The sequence below is a fragment of the Ochlerotatus camptorhynchus genome, unplaced genomic scaffold (genome assembly GCF_037179485.1).
Source record: "Ochlerotatus camptorhynchus isolate MF236.1 unplaced genomic scaffold, CSIRO-AGI_Acam_v1.1 ptg000633l, whole genome shotgun sequence".
NCBI classification, from domain to species: Eukaryota; Metazoa; Arthropoda; class Insecta; order Diptera; family Culicidae; genus Ochlerotatus; species Ochlerotatus camptorhynchus.
This window is the reverse complement of record NW_027041112.1, coordinates 810534-826528: the sequence shown is the minus strand read 5'-3', so window position 1 is coordinate 826528 and position 15995 is coordinate 810534. Positions and strand designations below refer to the sequence as shown.

General features: G+C 36.0%; 1 protein-coding gene and 1 pseudogene across 1 annotated transcript; one reads left to right on the top strand and one right to left on the bottom strand.

The window, feature by feature from the left end:
- Positions 1-2551: 2551 nt before the first annotated feature.
- LOC135714270 (putative nuclease HARBI1) lies at positions 2552-10177 on the bottom strand. The gene is made up of 4 exons (XM_065237601.1): positions 10010-10177; positions 4706-4845; positions 4465-4642; positions 2552-3255 (listed from the first exon to the last, which is right to left on the bottom strand). The coding sequence occupies exons 1-4, from the start codon at positions 10175-10177 to the stop codon at positions 2593-2595; spliced, it is 1149 nt and encodes a 382-aa protein (XP_065093673.1). The 3' UTR covers positions 2552-2592.
- Positions 7360-8113, top strand: LOC135714251 (NADH-ubiquinone oxidoreductase chain 2-like; annotated as a pseudogene).
- Positions 10178-15995: the final 5818 nt, after the last annotated feature.

The following is a 15995-nucleotide window of genomic DNA, read 5'->3' as shown; positions in this document are numbered from 1 at the left end:
AATATTCGGCTTCATCTTGGTGGGGATGATTTTAAGGATCAAATGTAAAATGGGGTCGACAATATTCAAAATAACAAGTACTCAACTCTGCACATCTCAATCTGTGCCGAGTATTTTATCTGTGCTGAAAGCTGTGCCTTAGGGGCAAGACAGCTCCTAATCATGAGCAATTCCTGAGTTGCTTTTGATGCACCTCGAGTAACTCACATTGCTCAGTGAGAAAAATCACTGTCATTTGCTTTCTCACTTTTTGCATCACAGCAACATATGAAGGTGCACCTCATGCGAAGCCTGCTGCTGTCAATCAAAACAACAATAAAAAAAACATGTTTACAGAACTGAATAGCTCAGCGAAACTCGGAGACACTTATGTCGTTTTCGGTTTTTAACCTGGGTCAGAGTCAACTTTGACTCTCAATAAACGAATGAAAATCGATCCGAGTAGGATCTGAGGTCGAGTCAGTATGATGGTGTTAGTGCAATCGTTCGAACTGTCAAAGTCAGAGTAAAGAAATCGACGAAATCCTAGCAGCCCATTTTTGTGCAGTGCTTCAGAAGTTCAGTATTTTAAAATTGTAAAATGATAGAAGCGGAAATCGATTTGTCCAACTATCAGCTTGTCCTGAATGAGGAAGGGAATGTGCTACAGCAAGATGGACTTATATCTCTCAGAAACATTGCAGGTAAATATTTGTTTCATATCGTTCTAATGGAAAAACACTGAAGCAAGCATAGGAAATCCCCGATGTGTACGGCTGCGTGATATTTTCAAATTGCGTTAGGCCCGATGCACACGTGCGGCAAATATTTGCATTTGAATACGAGTATTCCTAAATTGCAGCGGAACCCGCTGCATGATTTGCCGCACTTGTGCATCGGGCCTTAGATGAACACCTTACTATTCGGGGGTTTTCTGCAATCTTGTCTTTTCCAAACAAAATTTATCCGGTTTTTTTAAAGTAATACAAGCCTTTCCCCGTATTTCAAAGGATTTATCCTAGAATTAATAACTTGCATTTTTTTTGTCAGATGGTAGTATCGTCGGAGTAAACTACACTGATGTTTCCAATTATTATGGTCTGCAAGCGGTGCATAATCCAGTGACTGAACCTGACGAAAATCAAATGAGCCAGGCGGGGTCATCGTCATCTCCGGCATGTGAATCAAATCAACCAGTTGCAACTCCAAGAACGGTGGTGTCCTGGACAGATGAACAAACGAAGTTCATGCTCGCTAAGTACAAGAAGTACATGGACAAGGTTGGACCATTAAACAAATTCAAAAATAAAAAACAACTGTGGTCCAAAATTAGCCAGGAGATTGAAGAGGCGCTGGGTGTCGAGTTCACTCCATCACAGGTGGAGAATCGATGGAAAAATGTCCTGAAGCGGACGAAAATTGCAGCCAAAAATAATAAGACGTCCGGGAGCACCATCATGCGGACAGCATTTGATGATGAGATGGCGCAAATCGCTGCGCTTGATGACTCGATTGAGCCAGAAGTGCTAATGACCCCAACAACCATCAAACGCAAAGCTCCAGTTCCCACTTGCTCTTCACCACACCCCAGCACAGCTGCTAAACGCAGATTGGTTGTCCATGAGAACACCAGTGAAGAACACCAGCCTTCAACATCCTCCGCTTCAACAAGCTCCGAGCAAACCACCGACAATCCAGATCATCCTTCGTCCCCTCTGCCACCGGAAAGTCGCCGTAATGTTCAGGCAAAGTTTTTGGAAGCATACCTCATGGAGTGCGAAAACCGCCAAACTCGCGCGGAGGAAAAGCAGAAACGACATGCTGAGAAAATGGAAAAGCTTGAGAAACTTACTGACATTTTTGCAATCATCGCTAACAACTTGGCCACTCGCTGAGCATTAATTTCATTTTAACTTGTAACCTGTTCTGAATAAACATGTTTAAAAAAACTAATAAAGTAATAAGGGAGATTATCTTTCACTTTGAGATAAGGTAAACGCTTCAATAGTGGTCGTACGTTAGAGCCGTTTGTTGCTTTAGTGGATTATTGTAGTCTCCAACTTCATAATGGAGTAAAGTAGAATTGAAAATTTTGGGATCGCTTGAATATGAAGTGAATCAGATCTGAAAAGCTTATAATCACTTGAATATGAATTGAATTAGTCCAAAAAATTATGTAATCACTTGGGGATGAAATGAAATTGTGCTGAAAAGTTAGTAATCGCTTGAACCAAGCCTGAAAAGTTTGGAGTAGTTTGAATATAAAGTGAATCATTTATAAACCTTTTATAATCGCTTGGAAATTAAGTGACTTCGAACTGAAAAGTTTGGAAGCACTTGAATGTGAAGTGAATTTGTCCTTAAAAGTTTAAAATCTTTTGAAAATTACGTGAATTTGAAGTAAACTGTAGTAAAGTAGTAAAACAAGAATTTTCTCAAATGTTTTAATTTTTTTTTATGTTTTTCATGTAATTTATACTCTGTTTTGAAAACTATTTTTGAGACATTCCATCGTTTCCAGTGATAAAATAGGGTTAGGTTTCATAATAAGTGGATACATTTTTATTTTTATTTTTATTTTTATTTATTGTGAGTTTCTAGAGTATAAAATTTTTATTGGAAACTATCTGCAATATTATTCCTCTTAATTTCTCCAAGTCTTCTGAGGGCTGCATTGCGGATATCTGGATTATTAGGTGCAACGTCAGTAACATCTCTAGCATGATTGTTTTCATGTTGAGTTGTCTCCGCATCAACTTCAATATTGTCATTGAAACTGATACATATGTTGTGCAGAACGCAGCATGCAGTTACAAATTTGCACATTCTCTCCACAAAGAAAAAATCCAACCGCATCAACTGCCTAAATCGCGTTTTCAACAATCCGAAAGCATTTTCAATCAATACTCTTGTCTGAGCATGTTTCAGATTATATTTTCGCTTTTTTTGGTTCATCCTCCCATCATTTCTGTATGGTGTTAGCAGGTACTCACGTAGAGGATAGGCGGCATCTCCAAGCAAATGAAATTTTTGGTGGCAAATTTGCGGTAAATCGTCGCTGAGTGGTGATAACGTAAAAATTCGTGAGTCGTGAATTTTGCTTGGAGATCCAACGCAGATATCCATAAATGACTTGTTTGCATCACAGACACCTTGAAGAGTTATGGATAGCATGTCGTGTCTGTTTACATAGGTAGATTTGATTTTTTTGGCTGGTTTACGGATTGATACATATGATCCGTCTATACATCCAAGAACGTTGTCGAATTTGGAAATCTGTAAAAAAAGAATTTAGTACGTATCAAAATTTAAAATATTAAAATATATATACAGTCGCTGATCCAAATTGCCGAATTATACATTTAAAAAAAGTGTTTTGGACACTTATGACTGCTTCAATTAGAAGTGTTCAAAAATCAAGGTGGATATACTTCTTTTACAAATGTATCTGAATCAAGTAAATGAGCAATCTACCTTACCCTACTATTACAGCTAAAAACTACTGGGAACAATCATTGCAGACTTTCATTTGCAGAAAGAACAAGGCTACAACCAGTGCACAGTGGTCTAGAATGTAAATTTAGGTGGAAGGATATATTTTCAGCCTGAAATTGAAACTGTGACAAAAAGTGTCTTCTACAAAGCTGTTCTTTATAGCCCTTATTTTTATGACTCTAAATTCTAGGGTGGTTCTTATTATCATTGAAATCAAAAATTTAACGTTTTTGTTTGACGAAATAAAGATATACATTCTTTGGCAAAGTTGTAGCTGAGCTAACTTCAAGCAACTTTGTATAAAAGTACTTTTTGGTATATCTTGAATTGACCGATTTGAGCAATTTTTCTAATTTGCGTTAGGGTGTTACTAAAAAAACAATGTTTTGCTCTATTTTTATTATTTAAAATTTCTCCACAAATGTGTCTACAAATAACTTTTAGATTTAGATTCTAAGACTCAAATTAACTATATAAGTAAAACAACTTTTTTTACTGTCTCAACCAGAGATATTAACATTTGAAAAGGGAATATTTTTATTAGAAAAACGTCAATAACTCTTGATCGGCGAAAGATGTCAACAAGCTCTCTGCTACAAAAATGTTCGTCTTGAAAATATCTAAAAGTTATTAAAAGACACTTGAACACATATTTTTTACAAAGTTGCTTTAAATTAGCTCAGCTACAACTTTGCCGAAAAATGTATACCTTTAATTCGTCAAACAAAAAAGCTAAATTTTTTATTTCATTTATAATAAGAACCATTTTAGGATTCATAAAAATGAGGGTTAGGCTAAAACCTTATTCTTCCACCTATATCCGCATTCTGGACCATTGTGCAAGGTTTCATTTACTTGGCAGTATATTATGAACCATTTACTAGATTTAGCACAATAGCTTGATTAATCCAAAGTTCTATACTGTATGGATCAAATTTGGAGGACCTGGCAAATTGGAATTCAGCATTATAGATTGATTACAGTACCCACCTTCTTAAAATTCGCTGCAACTCGTTCTTTTCCATCTTCGGTTTCTGGAAATTTTATTATATGTTTGGAGATGTCATAGAAGAAATCTAATATTGAATTCAGATGGTTGCAAAACGTTGACTCTGCCATGTCAAACAAAGTGCATACTTCTCTATACGAGTTTTTATTTGCGCTGAACCTGTAATATATTATTGTGTTTTAGAAAATGTGTTCAAAGAAAGTATCATTAAAGAATCCTTACCACAGAAAAGCTAATATTTGGTTTTTGGGAGTAATTCCTTTCCTGCCTTTACCTTCGTTGACGTGGCCGAACGTAGATGACTTGTATTTATCAATGATAAATTCCGCAGTGCATCTTTTCAATCTGAATTGTTGGCGAAACTGCAATGTAAAAAATACCGTTAGACATAAAAAATATACTGTGTCTGGATCAATCCTATGTCTGGAATGATAAAGCTTGGTAGTTATCAGTTATCGAAGATAATGGGGGGAGGGGGGGTCATGACTCTAGCTGCCAAGACATAAACCATCGGTACTATGACGAGGGGGGTTACCTTATCCTATGTATTTGAACTATTTGCATTATGTTTATTGATTTAAACGATTTCAAACGTGTTATAAAAATGATCCTATATTCAGGTTGCTATTTTGAGGCTTCCGGCTTCAATAAACTTTACATTTACATATAACGAGTTTCATTTTTCGGTTGCCTTCAGCAAAAGTTTTAAGAACGTGTTCAGGACCAACCTTTTTTTTCATAAATTCATTTTCAACGTTTAAGTAAGGCTGGTGGTGAAAATCGTCCTTTCGGGACGAATTTTTGTTCTGCTCGTATTGAATACGGTTCACTGATTTTTCGACTGTTTTCATCACAATTTGATTCAAAAAAGTAAATAACATGCAAAAAAAATTGTTTTGGGATGTACTAGGCATTCAAACTATCCTGGAGTAATAATCATTGATCAAATCATTAAAAACTTTGGAGTAATAACCGAAAGGACAGCACGTAGTAAAAAATAAATAAATATCAATTACGATACATTTTCAAGTACACCCGATGTTCTGATAGATCAACCAATACTGGGACAATGTCTGTAGTATTGAGATATGTCCAAACAGATGCATAGTGTCTATGTGGATAAGGCATGACCTATAGTCAAGTACACCGGATGGTTAAGGTTCTCCAAATCGTCCTGGAATTCAGGTGATATGTTTTTCTGGATCTACATAGACTGGAACATAGTCTGTATTTTAAATTTTATAGGAGGAATACTAGTTTTTTTTGTATTTATGTTAAATCTCTTTCATCAAATGAAATATTGTCAATATCTTTTAAATTAACTTTTATAGCAATCTTAAAAGCTATAACTTTTATATATATTTTTTTTTTTCATTTTTTATAGATTAATCAATCATTGAACATTTTATTAATAATAGTGGAATGAAGGGCCTCCCTTAGCTCAGTCGGTAAAGGCGCAGTTACAAAGCAAGACCATGCTGGAGGTGGCTGGGTTCGATTCCCGGTCCGGTCTAGGAATTTTTCAGGTTGGAAAATTTCTCGACTTCCCTGGGCATAGAGTATGATTGTACTTGCCACACAATTATACTAATGCAAAAATGGTACTGGCATCGAAAGCTCTCAATTAATAACTGTGAAAGTGCATCTAGGACGCTAAGTTGAGAGCACGCAATAAGCTAATATGCGATAAGCAATAAGCTTGAAATGCGAAGAAGAAGAAGAAGGAATGAAGTATTTTTTTCTAATTTTTTATACCAGAAAATTTTATTGAATAAAATAAAACATATCATTTTCTCACTAATTCAATTACTTTATTATTAATTTATTATTTCTTTCTAACTTTATTAATATCAGTAAAAAAAAAAAATTATTTAAATTTTAATAACACCCCAGTAAAATTTTTTATTCTTCTATAAATTATTATATTACGTATTATTATTATAAAGTTGAGATGCTAATTTCAAATAACAGACTAAAGTGGTCATTTTTATACGATAGATGAGGAGATGAAAGTATAGAATTGATAGTTCCGTTAGAGTACAGCAGTATGAAAATTATATATAGAAAGTAAAAAGCGAGCAAGGAACATTGAGGAAGGTACGAATCGGTCGTCATCTATTTTTGCCAAGCTCTTCCGTCGAAGAGGGATGGTGAGGAGTTATTGGCCCCACTACCACCACAAAAATAGACGAGGACCGATTTGCTCATATACCTCCGCTGTAATGAAACAGTTCTATCGATTTGTACCCGCACTTAAGCTGCTATCTGAAGGGAGGCATCCAGTCGTAAGTTTTGAAATTTGCAGCTTTATTTTTTACATAAATATAAATTTATTTTATATAAAGATTAATATTTTATAAATAAATATATAGGGGAAATTGATGTAATGTACATTATATTGTAAATCATTTATATTATATATATAATATCTATGTATTCATTTATTTATATAGGTAAGTTAAATAATAAAGTTTAATTTTTATATTAAATATGTTGATTTTTAATTAAATATAAATATATATTTATTAATTAAAAAATATATTCATTGATAAAACAAACTTTTATGTATCTATATTTTTTTAAGTAAATTATATTCTTTTAATAAGATTGATTTAGATTAAAAGATATTTTTTCATTCAGATAAAAACAAAGGGAATTGCCTGAAAAATAGGATTACCTTGATAGGGTTAATCATAAAGGTTTAATGCTTTTTTTATTATTATATTTAATAGAATTAAACTATTTCCAAAAGCTTCAGAAACTTTTGTGCATCTTACACCAAAATATAAAAAGATTAGCTTATTAAGTTATTGAGTTCATACTGTAGTTATGTAGGTTAAAATTCTTTTCTTTTTATTTAAAATTAAAATAAAATTAAAAATAATTTTCTTAGTATATTAATTTCAGGTTCTTTAATTGCAATTTCCTAAAATTCTTGAATTCTTGAAGCATAAATAGGATAAGAAGTTAATTTACTTTCATTTATTGCCCTAATAAATGAAGGTAAAAAATTTTAATAACCTCAGAAAGTAGATTAAAATATTTCTTAACTCAAGCTTTTGCTTCATCTATTTTATTATTTGCAATTATTTTAATAATATTATTTGTAATAAAAATTGAATAGTTAATAATAATTTTAATGATTTATTAATTTAATCAACTATTACTAAAAAGAGGAGGTGCTCTTTTCCATTTCAAATTCCCATGAGTAATAGAAGGCTTAAGTTCAATTTATAGTTTAATTTAAATAACTTGACAAAAAATAATTTCCTTTATTGTTGATTTCATAAAATGTAATTTATAATTTGATCTTAACTTCTTTTATTTTATCAATAATTGTTGGAGCCATAGGAGGATTAAATCAAACTTCATTACGTAAATTAATAGCATTTTCTTTAATTACTCATTCAGGTTAAATACTTATAGCTATTATGAGTAATGAATTATTATGATTTACTTTTTTTTTTACTATGCTCCATTTTATCAATATCTATTTTTTTGATATTCAACAATTTTAAATTATTTCAGTTTAATCAAAATTTTAATGTTTCAATAATAAATCCTTCAATTAAGTTTTTCATCGACTTTAGTGACTGGCTTGAAAAAAGTTACAAAGTCACTAAAAAGTGACTCGCTAGCAGCCCTGCTTTAAAGGAATTCCTAGAAGTATCCCAAGGCAATTCTGAGAAATATTCACACGTAGTTCTTTTATGTATACCAAGAGGCTTGTCAACAAATTTGCAAGAGAATGTTTGCAAGATAATTATGGAGAGAAATTAAAGCGGATTCTAATAATTATTAAGAATTTGAAGAGAATTGCTGAACAAATACTAGCGTTTTCTGTTGTTAGAATGTTATAGAGAAAATTACAGAACCCCAAGATGAGGGGACTAGAAGGGAACAACTTTGAGGGAAGTTGCTGCTCCGTTTTCATATAACGTCAATGATTTCAATTCGATTGCGTTGAGGTGAAAATACATGGAAAAATAGATAATCGGGTTAGGACAAGCTGCCTACATTTTGATATGTTGTATTCGATTGTAATTTTGAAAATTCCCTGAATATTCCAGGTTTTCCAGGAAAAATGAAATTCCGTGAGGATTCCTAGTTTTTATGTAGTAGGCACCCTGCTTTAGTACCCCAAGGATTTCCGGAACATTTTTCTACCATGTGTACTTTAATGAGTCTATATGCGTGAATCTAAACAAGAATTCCTTTTTTGATGACTTCAGACCATTTCAGCCCAATCTTCAAAATTTGTCTATGCTAATTTTTTTTTGCTTGTTACCTTGATAAATCGCTCGGAACACTTTACAGAATATCTTCGGAATGTTCTCAAGTTCATTAGAATCATTCCCCTTCTAAGAGTTCTTTTTAGAATACCACTAAAACTAAAATAATCTTAAAATTTTCAATGGTATTCCTTTGAAATTTTCTTAATAACAGTCGACAAAATTTTCGAATTTTTTAGAATAGCCAAAAAAATTCACAGAAGTTTCCTTTCATAATTCTACTTAAACTTCGCATGCAATTCATTTCAGATATGCTTTGAAATTCTGCACAGTACTATCTTGGAATTCTCCTCTGCGATTGCCCTTGGAAACTTCCAATATTTCCCTCCTCTTCAGAATGCCTTGGATTTATCCTCAGAATTCCTTGAAGCTTTCCTCAGAATCCCTCCTCCTCTCCTCCTCCTTCTCCTTCAGAAATCACTATGAATTGTCTGAACTTATTTGGGATACTCATTAGAATTGAACCTGGAATTTTCCTCGCAATCGTCAAAACGAACGGATTTACCTTGGAAGTCGAAGATTTCCGCCAGATTTACTTCCAAGAGAACTATGACTATTGAGGATGACTATTGCATGTAGAAAAAAGACGAAGGCCAATTATTAGTCACAAATGGGGAATAAATAGGAAATTTAAAATCGCAGCAGAGTTTATTCTGGAAAATCAGGAAAAATATCGATGCAATGCAAAAATATAATGTTCCGGTATTTATTAATTCCGTCTTATTATTAATTGTTGTACAGATTGACGTGATGAGACATACGCCTCTTCCAACATGTTAATCGTCAGTTTAAACTTGCAGCAGGTACAAATAAGGCACAATAAATTTAAGAAATCTCAGTGTAAAGCTTACTTGCACATTATATTGGTTCAATTTATGGTTGGTTTTGGGTGGCCTATTTGAATCCGGGATAATATTACAGTCACCCCAGTATTATGGGCCACTTCCATTTGATTAACACGCAGAAATGACTGACCCATAATATTGTCTAGCTGGCCCATAATACTGGGGTGATTGTAATTTCTTTCGATTGCCGATGGTAATTAATAATGTCACTCGGCCTGAGACAGCAATTCCAATAAAAACCGGTAATAAATACATGACCACTATGTGGTAGCTGGTGCACAATAATGATGAGGCCACTGTTGCCTTGTCTGTCGTGAAAACTTCCGGAACCCCGAAGGCCTCCTATTAAAACCAAACTAATTTTACACATATAATATGAAGGTAATTACCTGCTCATCGCTGTAGTTATCCACAAAATCTTCAACGAAATTGTAGATCCTTATTTTTTTCCTTTGTGGGCCATCTGAGGAATCAAGATTACTGAACAAGATCTCGGTGTCGGAGTCATCATCAGACGAACTTGACGATGATGATAATAACATTTCAATAAATTCCATGTTCTGTAACGAAAACGTACGAATTAAATACAATTAAACAATCTTATCACAACACTTACCTCAATTTTTCTATGCTGATTATCAATCCGTTTAACATTCGATTACATTCGCGAATGGTGAATAATGTAAACAACATTTGATTTTGACAGCTAGCGTTTGTGTGTATTGGTGAACCCAGGTTGGATCTCAAAAAATCGACAGAGCGAACCTCTTCAAGTTTGAGTCAGACCCAGGGCGGATCTGGATCCAACCCACTCGAATAAAGAAACGTTTTGACAGCTGTTAGGGCGGATCTAGGGCGGAACTAGTTTCGCACTAGAAATAACCGAAAACGACATTAAATTGATTGATTTGATTATCCTGCATCATCTCTGCTTAATTGGCGCTGACGGCACCGACGAAAAATTTTCTCTTCCAGCAAATATAGACAGTGTCTTATGGGAATTTTCGGTGGAGTGAAAGGATTGTACAAAGTCTGCCATGTTTCACGCACAGTCTGATGTTTCCTTATGGATTTTCTCATAGGAGTAAAAGGCTACAGAGTCGCCGTCAACGCCAATAACCTTCGTTCAACCCTCATCAACTGTGAACGTGAACGGAACCTACTGCTGCCTAGCTGCCCTCCACTTACCAAGGGCGAATGCTTGTCCGGCTTGATACGGTGGAAAAACTCGATCTGCCTGACCAAATACTCAAAATCCGGCAAATCCTGCAATCCCATGGCTTGGCAAACTGCCACTGGATGAAACTGCGAACCGAGCTCTGAATTACTACTGTGCCGTGCTACTGACGGTGAACATCCATCCATCCTCTTTTGGTGCTTCTGCTGTGCCATCCGGATGATCGTGATACGGTCCCGTCTCTGCGATACACCACCGTTATTTGCTGCGGCCGTCGACGGCAGTCTCTTTAAAAGTAGAACATCAATACATAAGTGTGTTCTTCGGTTTCTTGTTGGATAAGTCCATAGCGGCCCAGGTGTAGAATTTGTTGTTCGTCTCCATCTGTTTTATGAACAGCGCTGATGATATCGAGTGATTGGTAGCGGTCTTGTGAAATTGATCACGTCTAATGATGATCATGTACTTGGTCTTAACATCACCGACAAACCGAAATTAATGACCATACAAAAAACAATAATATTTCTGACCAAAGCACACTACTAACATCTGAGTGCGTGTTCGTGGGAAATATTTAGCGAAGCCATGAACCCGCATGCAAAAGTTATAAATTGGTTCGTGTCTGATCTATTCTGGACGAATTATTTTTATCTAAATAAAAAAATCCTATGGTTTTGACAGTTCGGATCACTGCACATTTAAATCGGCCGTTTACGATTTTCGGGCATAAGTCAGAATTAAGTGTCATGTCGGTTTTTCGGTGTTAACATGGCCATGAGAATGCAAAGAGAAAGTCGACGAAGATAATATGTCTGCTTGATTTGTTCTTTGCCTTCCTAACCGGAAGATCTTTGATGGGTTTGAAGTCCGGACGATAATATGTATGTGTTTTGTTCCATGATATCTAATTATGTGTGGTCAAATGAATAGTATGCTTAATATTTTATAGAAATTTTCTATTAGTTATGTGTGGATTTTTACTAGTGCGCCGCTCCACGAGAAGGATAATGGTAACTGATGGTAGAAGTTGTCCATCCATGAAAAGCAGGCTTGATGGAGCCTCATTCGCGAGTTTGAAATGAGCCGAGCGTAGCAATTTCCCTACTACAAAATCATTCCACTGAGCTTCAGAGCTTGTTAGCGAAGGGGGATAAAATGAGATTGAGGTTTGCTCCTATTCATGTTCATATTTTCTATCACATGCTCTTAAGGCCGGCGCACAATAGATACGTTTTCAGGTTTTTTGACAGTTAGCCCACAGACAAACAGACATAACACTCGCAAGTTGTTCATCGAACAAGCATTTAACGGTCAATTTAAAAGTATCGTAGTTGGTAGTACCGCCACCTGTGGCACGTGTAGTCAATTCCCTTGCGTTTGACGTTTACATACTACCGCCATCTGTTCAGCTTACTACCCACCACAGTGTACTCAACAGATGGCGGTAATGTTTTAGCGACGATGTTTTACAATGATAAATATTCAATGCGTTATGTCTGTTTGTCTGTGGTGCATTATCTGTCAAAAAACCCGAAAACGTATGCATTGTGCGCCGGCCTTTACTCTCACTCTTGGCTGGGTGAACTCTGAACTTCTTGCGTCGAACAAAAAAGTCAGCCGGAGTATCGAAAAGCGCATCTCACGTCAAATCATCCTCTCACTGAAGTTCACTCTCCCTCTCTCTCGAGGAGTTTTTGTTTACTTCTTCCATATTCCTGCCGCCACTCACTCGAGGTCTAAACTCGCAAGACAAAAGTGTTTTAAAACCTCCAGTGAGTTTGAGGAGTTTAAGCAAGCCTGATGAGAAGAAAGTTCTGTACCGGGTGTCATTCTGGCAGACGTTCACCGAATCCTGTGTCATAAGTACTCAACCGGCAAGTGTAAGATGTGCCTCTACATTATCATCATGCTACTAGGGTAATCAGGAAGGATTCTACCTAATATTTCCACTGGCAATAGTAGAAGCAGCAATAGACCTTCAGTAGCTTCCTAATGTCAGCAGTCGCTGTTTGGGTACTGAGTTCGTCTAACTGAGCTATACAATTTTTGGTGAGATAGTCAAACGACTGCAAATTTCCATAACTTTGAACTTTTGAATATCCTACTAAATAAACAGGAGGCCCAAACCGCTGTGAAGTTCCTTAACGAATTTAAAATTTAATAGTGTTGCTTCTCTTCGTATTTCTCATCGCACTCAACATCGTACTTTTAATCCATTCATCCACATCTTCCATCGACTAATATCCAACAGCATCCTACTGCTGGTGCAGGATCTTGATACCGGTTGCCAATGTTTGATCCGCTTTCAATCTGGTAGTTATTCATTCATATTTTTCATCCTTCGTCAAGCCGGAATTGCATATTTATAGCCCTGAAACAGCTGGCGGTTCCGATCACATTTTTCGTCGCGAGCTGCTCATTTGCTAATAACTTTGCAGTAGACGAAACATAGTTCTTTTTGAAGCAGTCTATAGAATAAGGTTTAAGCTTATTATAGATACGTAAAAAAGTAGCTTTAAGTTCTAGTAATCAGCTGTATTTGTTTTTGCGTTCCCAAAATGAAGTGAGAAATGCTTGCTACATATCTCGTACTTTGAGTTTAAATATTCAATGGTGTTGATTCAAAAGTTAAGATTTAACTACTCTTTGCATGTCTCTAGCAAACTATGATCCTTCCCTATCAATTACTTTAAATGAAACCTAATTTCAACAATTGAGTGAAAATCTGTTAACAAATGCCGGTGTGTTTACCTTTAAAAGCTGCAAGTAGAATCCTTCTTAATGTTGCTAATACGGGATCCACGAACTCCACCATCCTCCACAGTCAATCGAAACTCCGAGATGGTTCAGTCCATAGAATTAGCTGATTGGTAGACCATCAATTGTACCGAGCGGTTCTTCGAAGGTAACTGCTGTGGTTGCAGATGCATCTACAGAATGGCTGCGATTTGAACTGGATTCTTCAATTCTCTTTACCTGTACAATTTGCATTCGGTTCGGATCCTATGGGTATCTGGGGGTAAGCAGGCCTATTCTACGCGGCATGGGGCTCTGACTAATTTGTTTGGGTTTCCCCGAAAACATAGATCCTTTCGAAACTATGGACATCCGTCAAATACCCTGTAGACTTTCTATAGAGGTTCATCATCAGGGCTCGGAGAGTCTCGTCAGTTGTGCGATCTTTTATTATGATTTGAGACAACCTCGCTGGAAAATCGACAAAAAAAGATTAAACTGAAAAAGAAAACTTCCCCCTTATTTTGAAGTAAACAAAGTAGTAAACCTTAGTAACGCTTGGCAAAATGTCAACACAAAGCAGTGATGCTGTTTTATATTATACTAGTTGAGTGTTCCCGGCCTTGCTCGGGATTCAATATTAACTTGAGTTTATGCGCCAATTAAAAAAAAAGCTTGCTATATTGTGCGTAGCCCGCCCCCCCTCACCACTCTTATCTAAGGGGCTGCCCCACTATGACCTCCACATGCCAAATTTGGTTCAATTTACTTGATTAGTTCTGAATTATGAGTTATGAAGAAATTTCTGTTTCATATGTATGGGAGTCCCCCACCACCCACCCTTACAGAGGGGGGAGGGGTCTCGAACCATCATAAGAACCTTTCCCTGCACAAATTTTCACGCAGATCGGTTCAGTAGTTTCCAAGTCTTTAAGGGTCAGACAGACAGATAGACAGACAGAAATTCATTTTTATATATATAGATTCTGTGTCATACTTGTCATCGTGTGCCCTAACGTGCCGACCAGTGTGCTACGATGTGTTTCGGTACAGTGTGCAGAGTTGATTACCCCTTGCAAAATAACCATTTTGCCCAAAATTAATTTGATTATTTTGCTTTTTAGGACCGATTTTTGGGTTGGATAATCAAGCATTGGTGAATATCAACAAGCGTGCATTCGTTAACCACACTGGGTTGAAGCACTACTTCTTGCGTGGGATGGTAAATGATAAAAAACAGACACTGGTGGCAAGCACAATGATACTCTATGTCCGGGAAGTCGAGAAAATGTCCATCCCGAAATATTTCCTCTACCGGATCGGGACGCCTCCAGTTTGGTGATACCGTGCCTTTACTGACTACAGACTATCTGAGGCCCCCTGTGGGAGATCCATAAGTCGAAAAAACCCAAAACTTTACAAAATCCCGACATTGGTAAATAGATGCTATCTGCAGGGCTACCAAAAGAGATCACCAGCCGAATACACATTTGCTTTCGTCTTACTAATCTGTCGCAAGACAGACTTCGAACTTCAAATTAGTTTCAGAGTAAATCCACAGAACTTCCACTCCAAGGTTCATAGAAATGTAATTTGAGGATAACTCCAACGCAAGTTCAAGCTAATTTCTGTCAAAACAAATCTAATGCCGTAGATCCGTAGAAGGTTATTTTTATAATTTTTTTTTCTTAACTTGCACATTATATCAAATGACGATCAATAATGGTATTAATTGTAATTATACTGTATTTGTTGTAATTTTCATTTTCATTTTCTTTTTTAAGCACAGAAGGGGGTCATAACGCCAGGTCTCCAGTAAAACATGACTGTCCATACAGCACAAGGGTAGAGGTAAACATTTGGTACCACAGAATAATAATCACAGGGATCAATTGAATCCTGCTTAAAGCGCTGGCCAGACTGAGCAGTTATAACATGTTATAACGGTTGTCAAATAATTGCAACACAGAAACCACCATCAAGATAGCGCTATAACATGTTATAACTCTGTAGTCTGAACCAACTATAAAACGCTGGCCAGACTGGAGAGTTATAACATGTTATAACGGTTGTCAAATAATTGCAACACAGAAAGCACCATCAAGATAGCGCTATAACATGTTATAACTCTGTAGTCTGAACGTACTATAAGATGCCGGATAGGGAGGAATAGTGTTTCAAGTAGGGGATAATCGGAGTAACAGTAGTATTAGTAAAAGTTGGAAAGTAAACGTACAGAGGACCATGTTTTGCAATACCCGTAAATCTTGTTTTATGATTTCATAATTTTTGAACCCTTGTATCCCAAAATTTAGGAAAAATGCTTGGAAGATCATACAGCATCATAATATCCCGGAGCGGTTCAATTGAATATCCTACTACACAAAAATAAGATTAAATACAATTAGATTTGTCTCACCCGACATTCTTGAAATACCTACTTAAAGGATTTATTGAAAAAA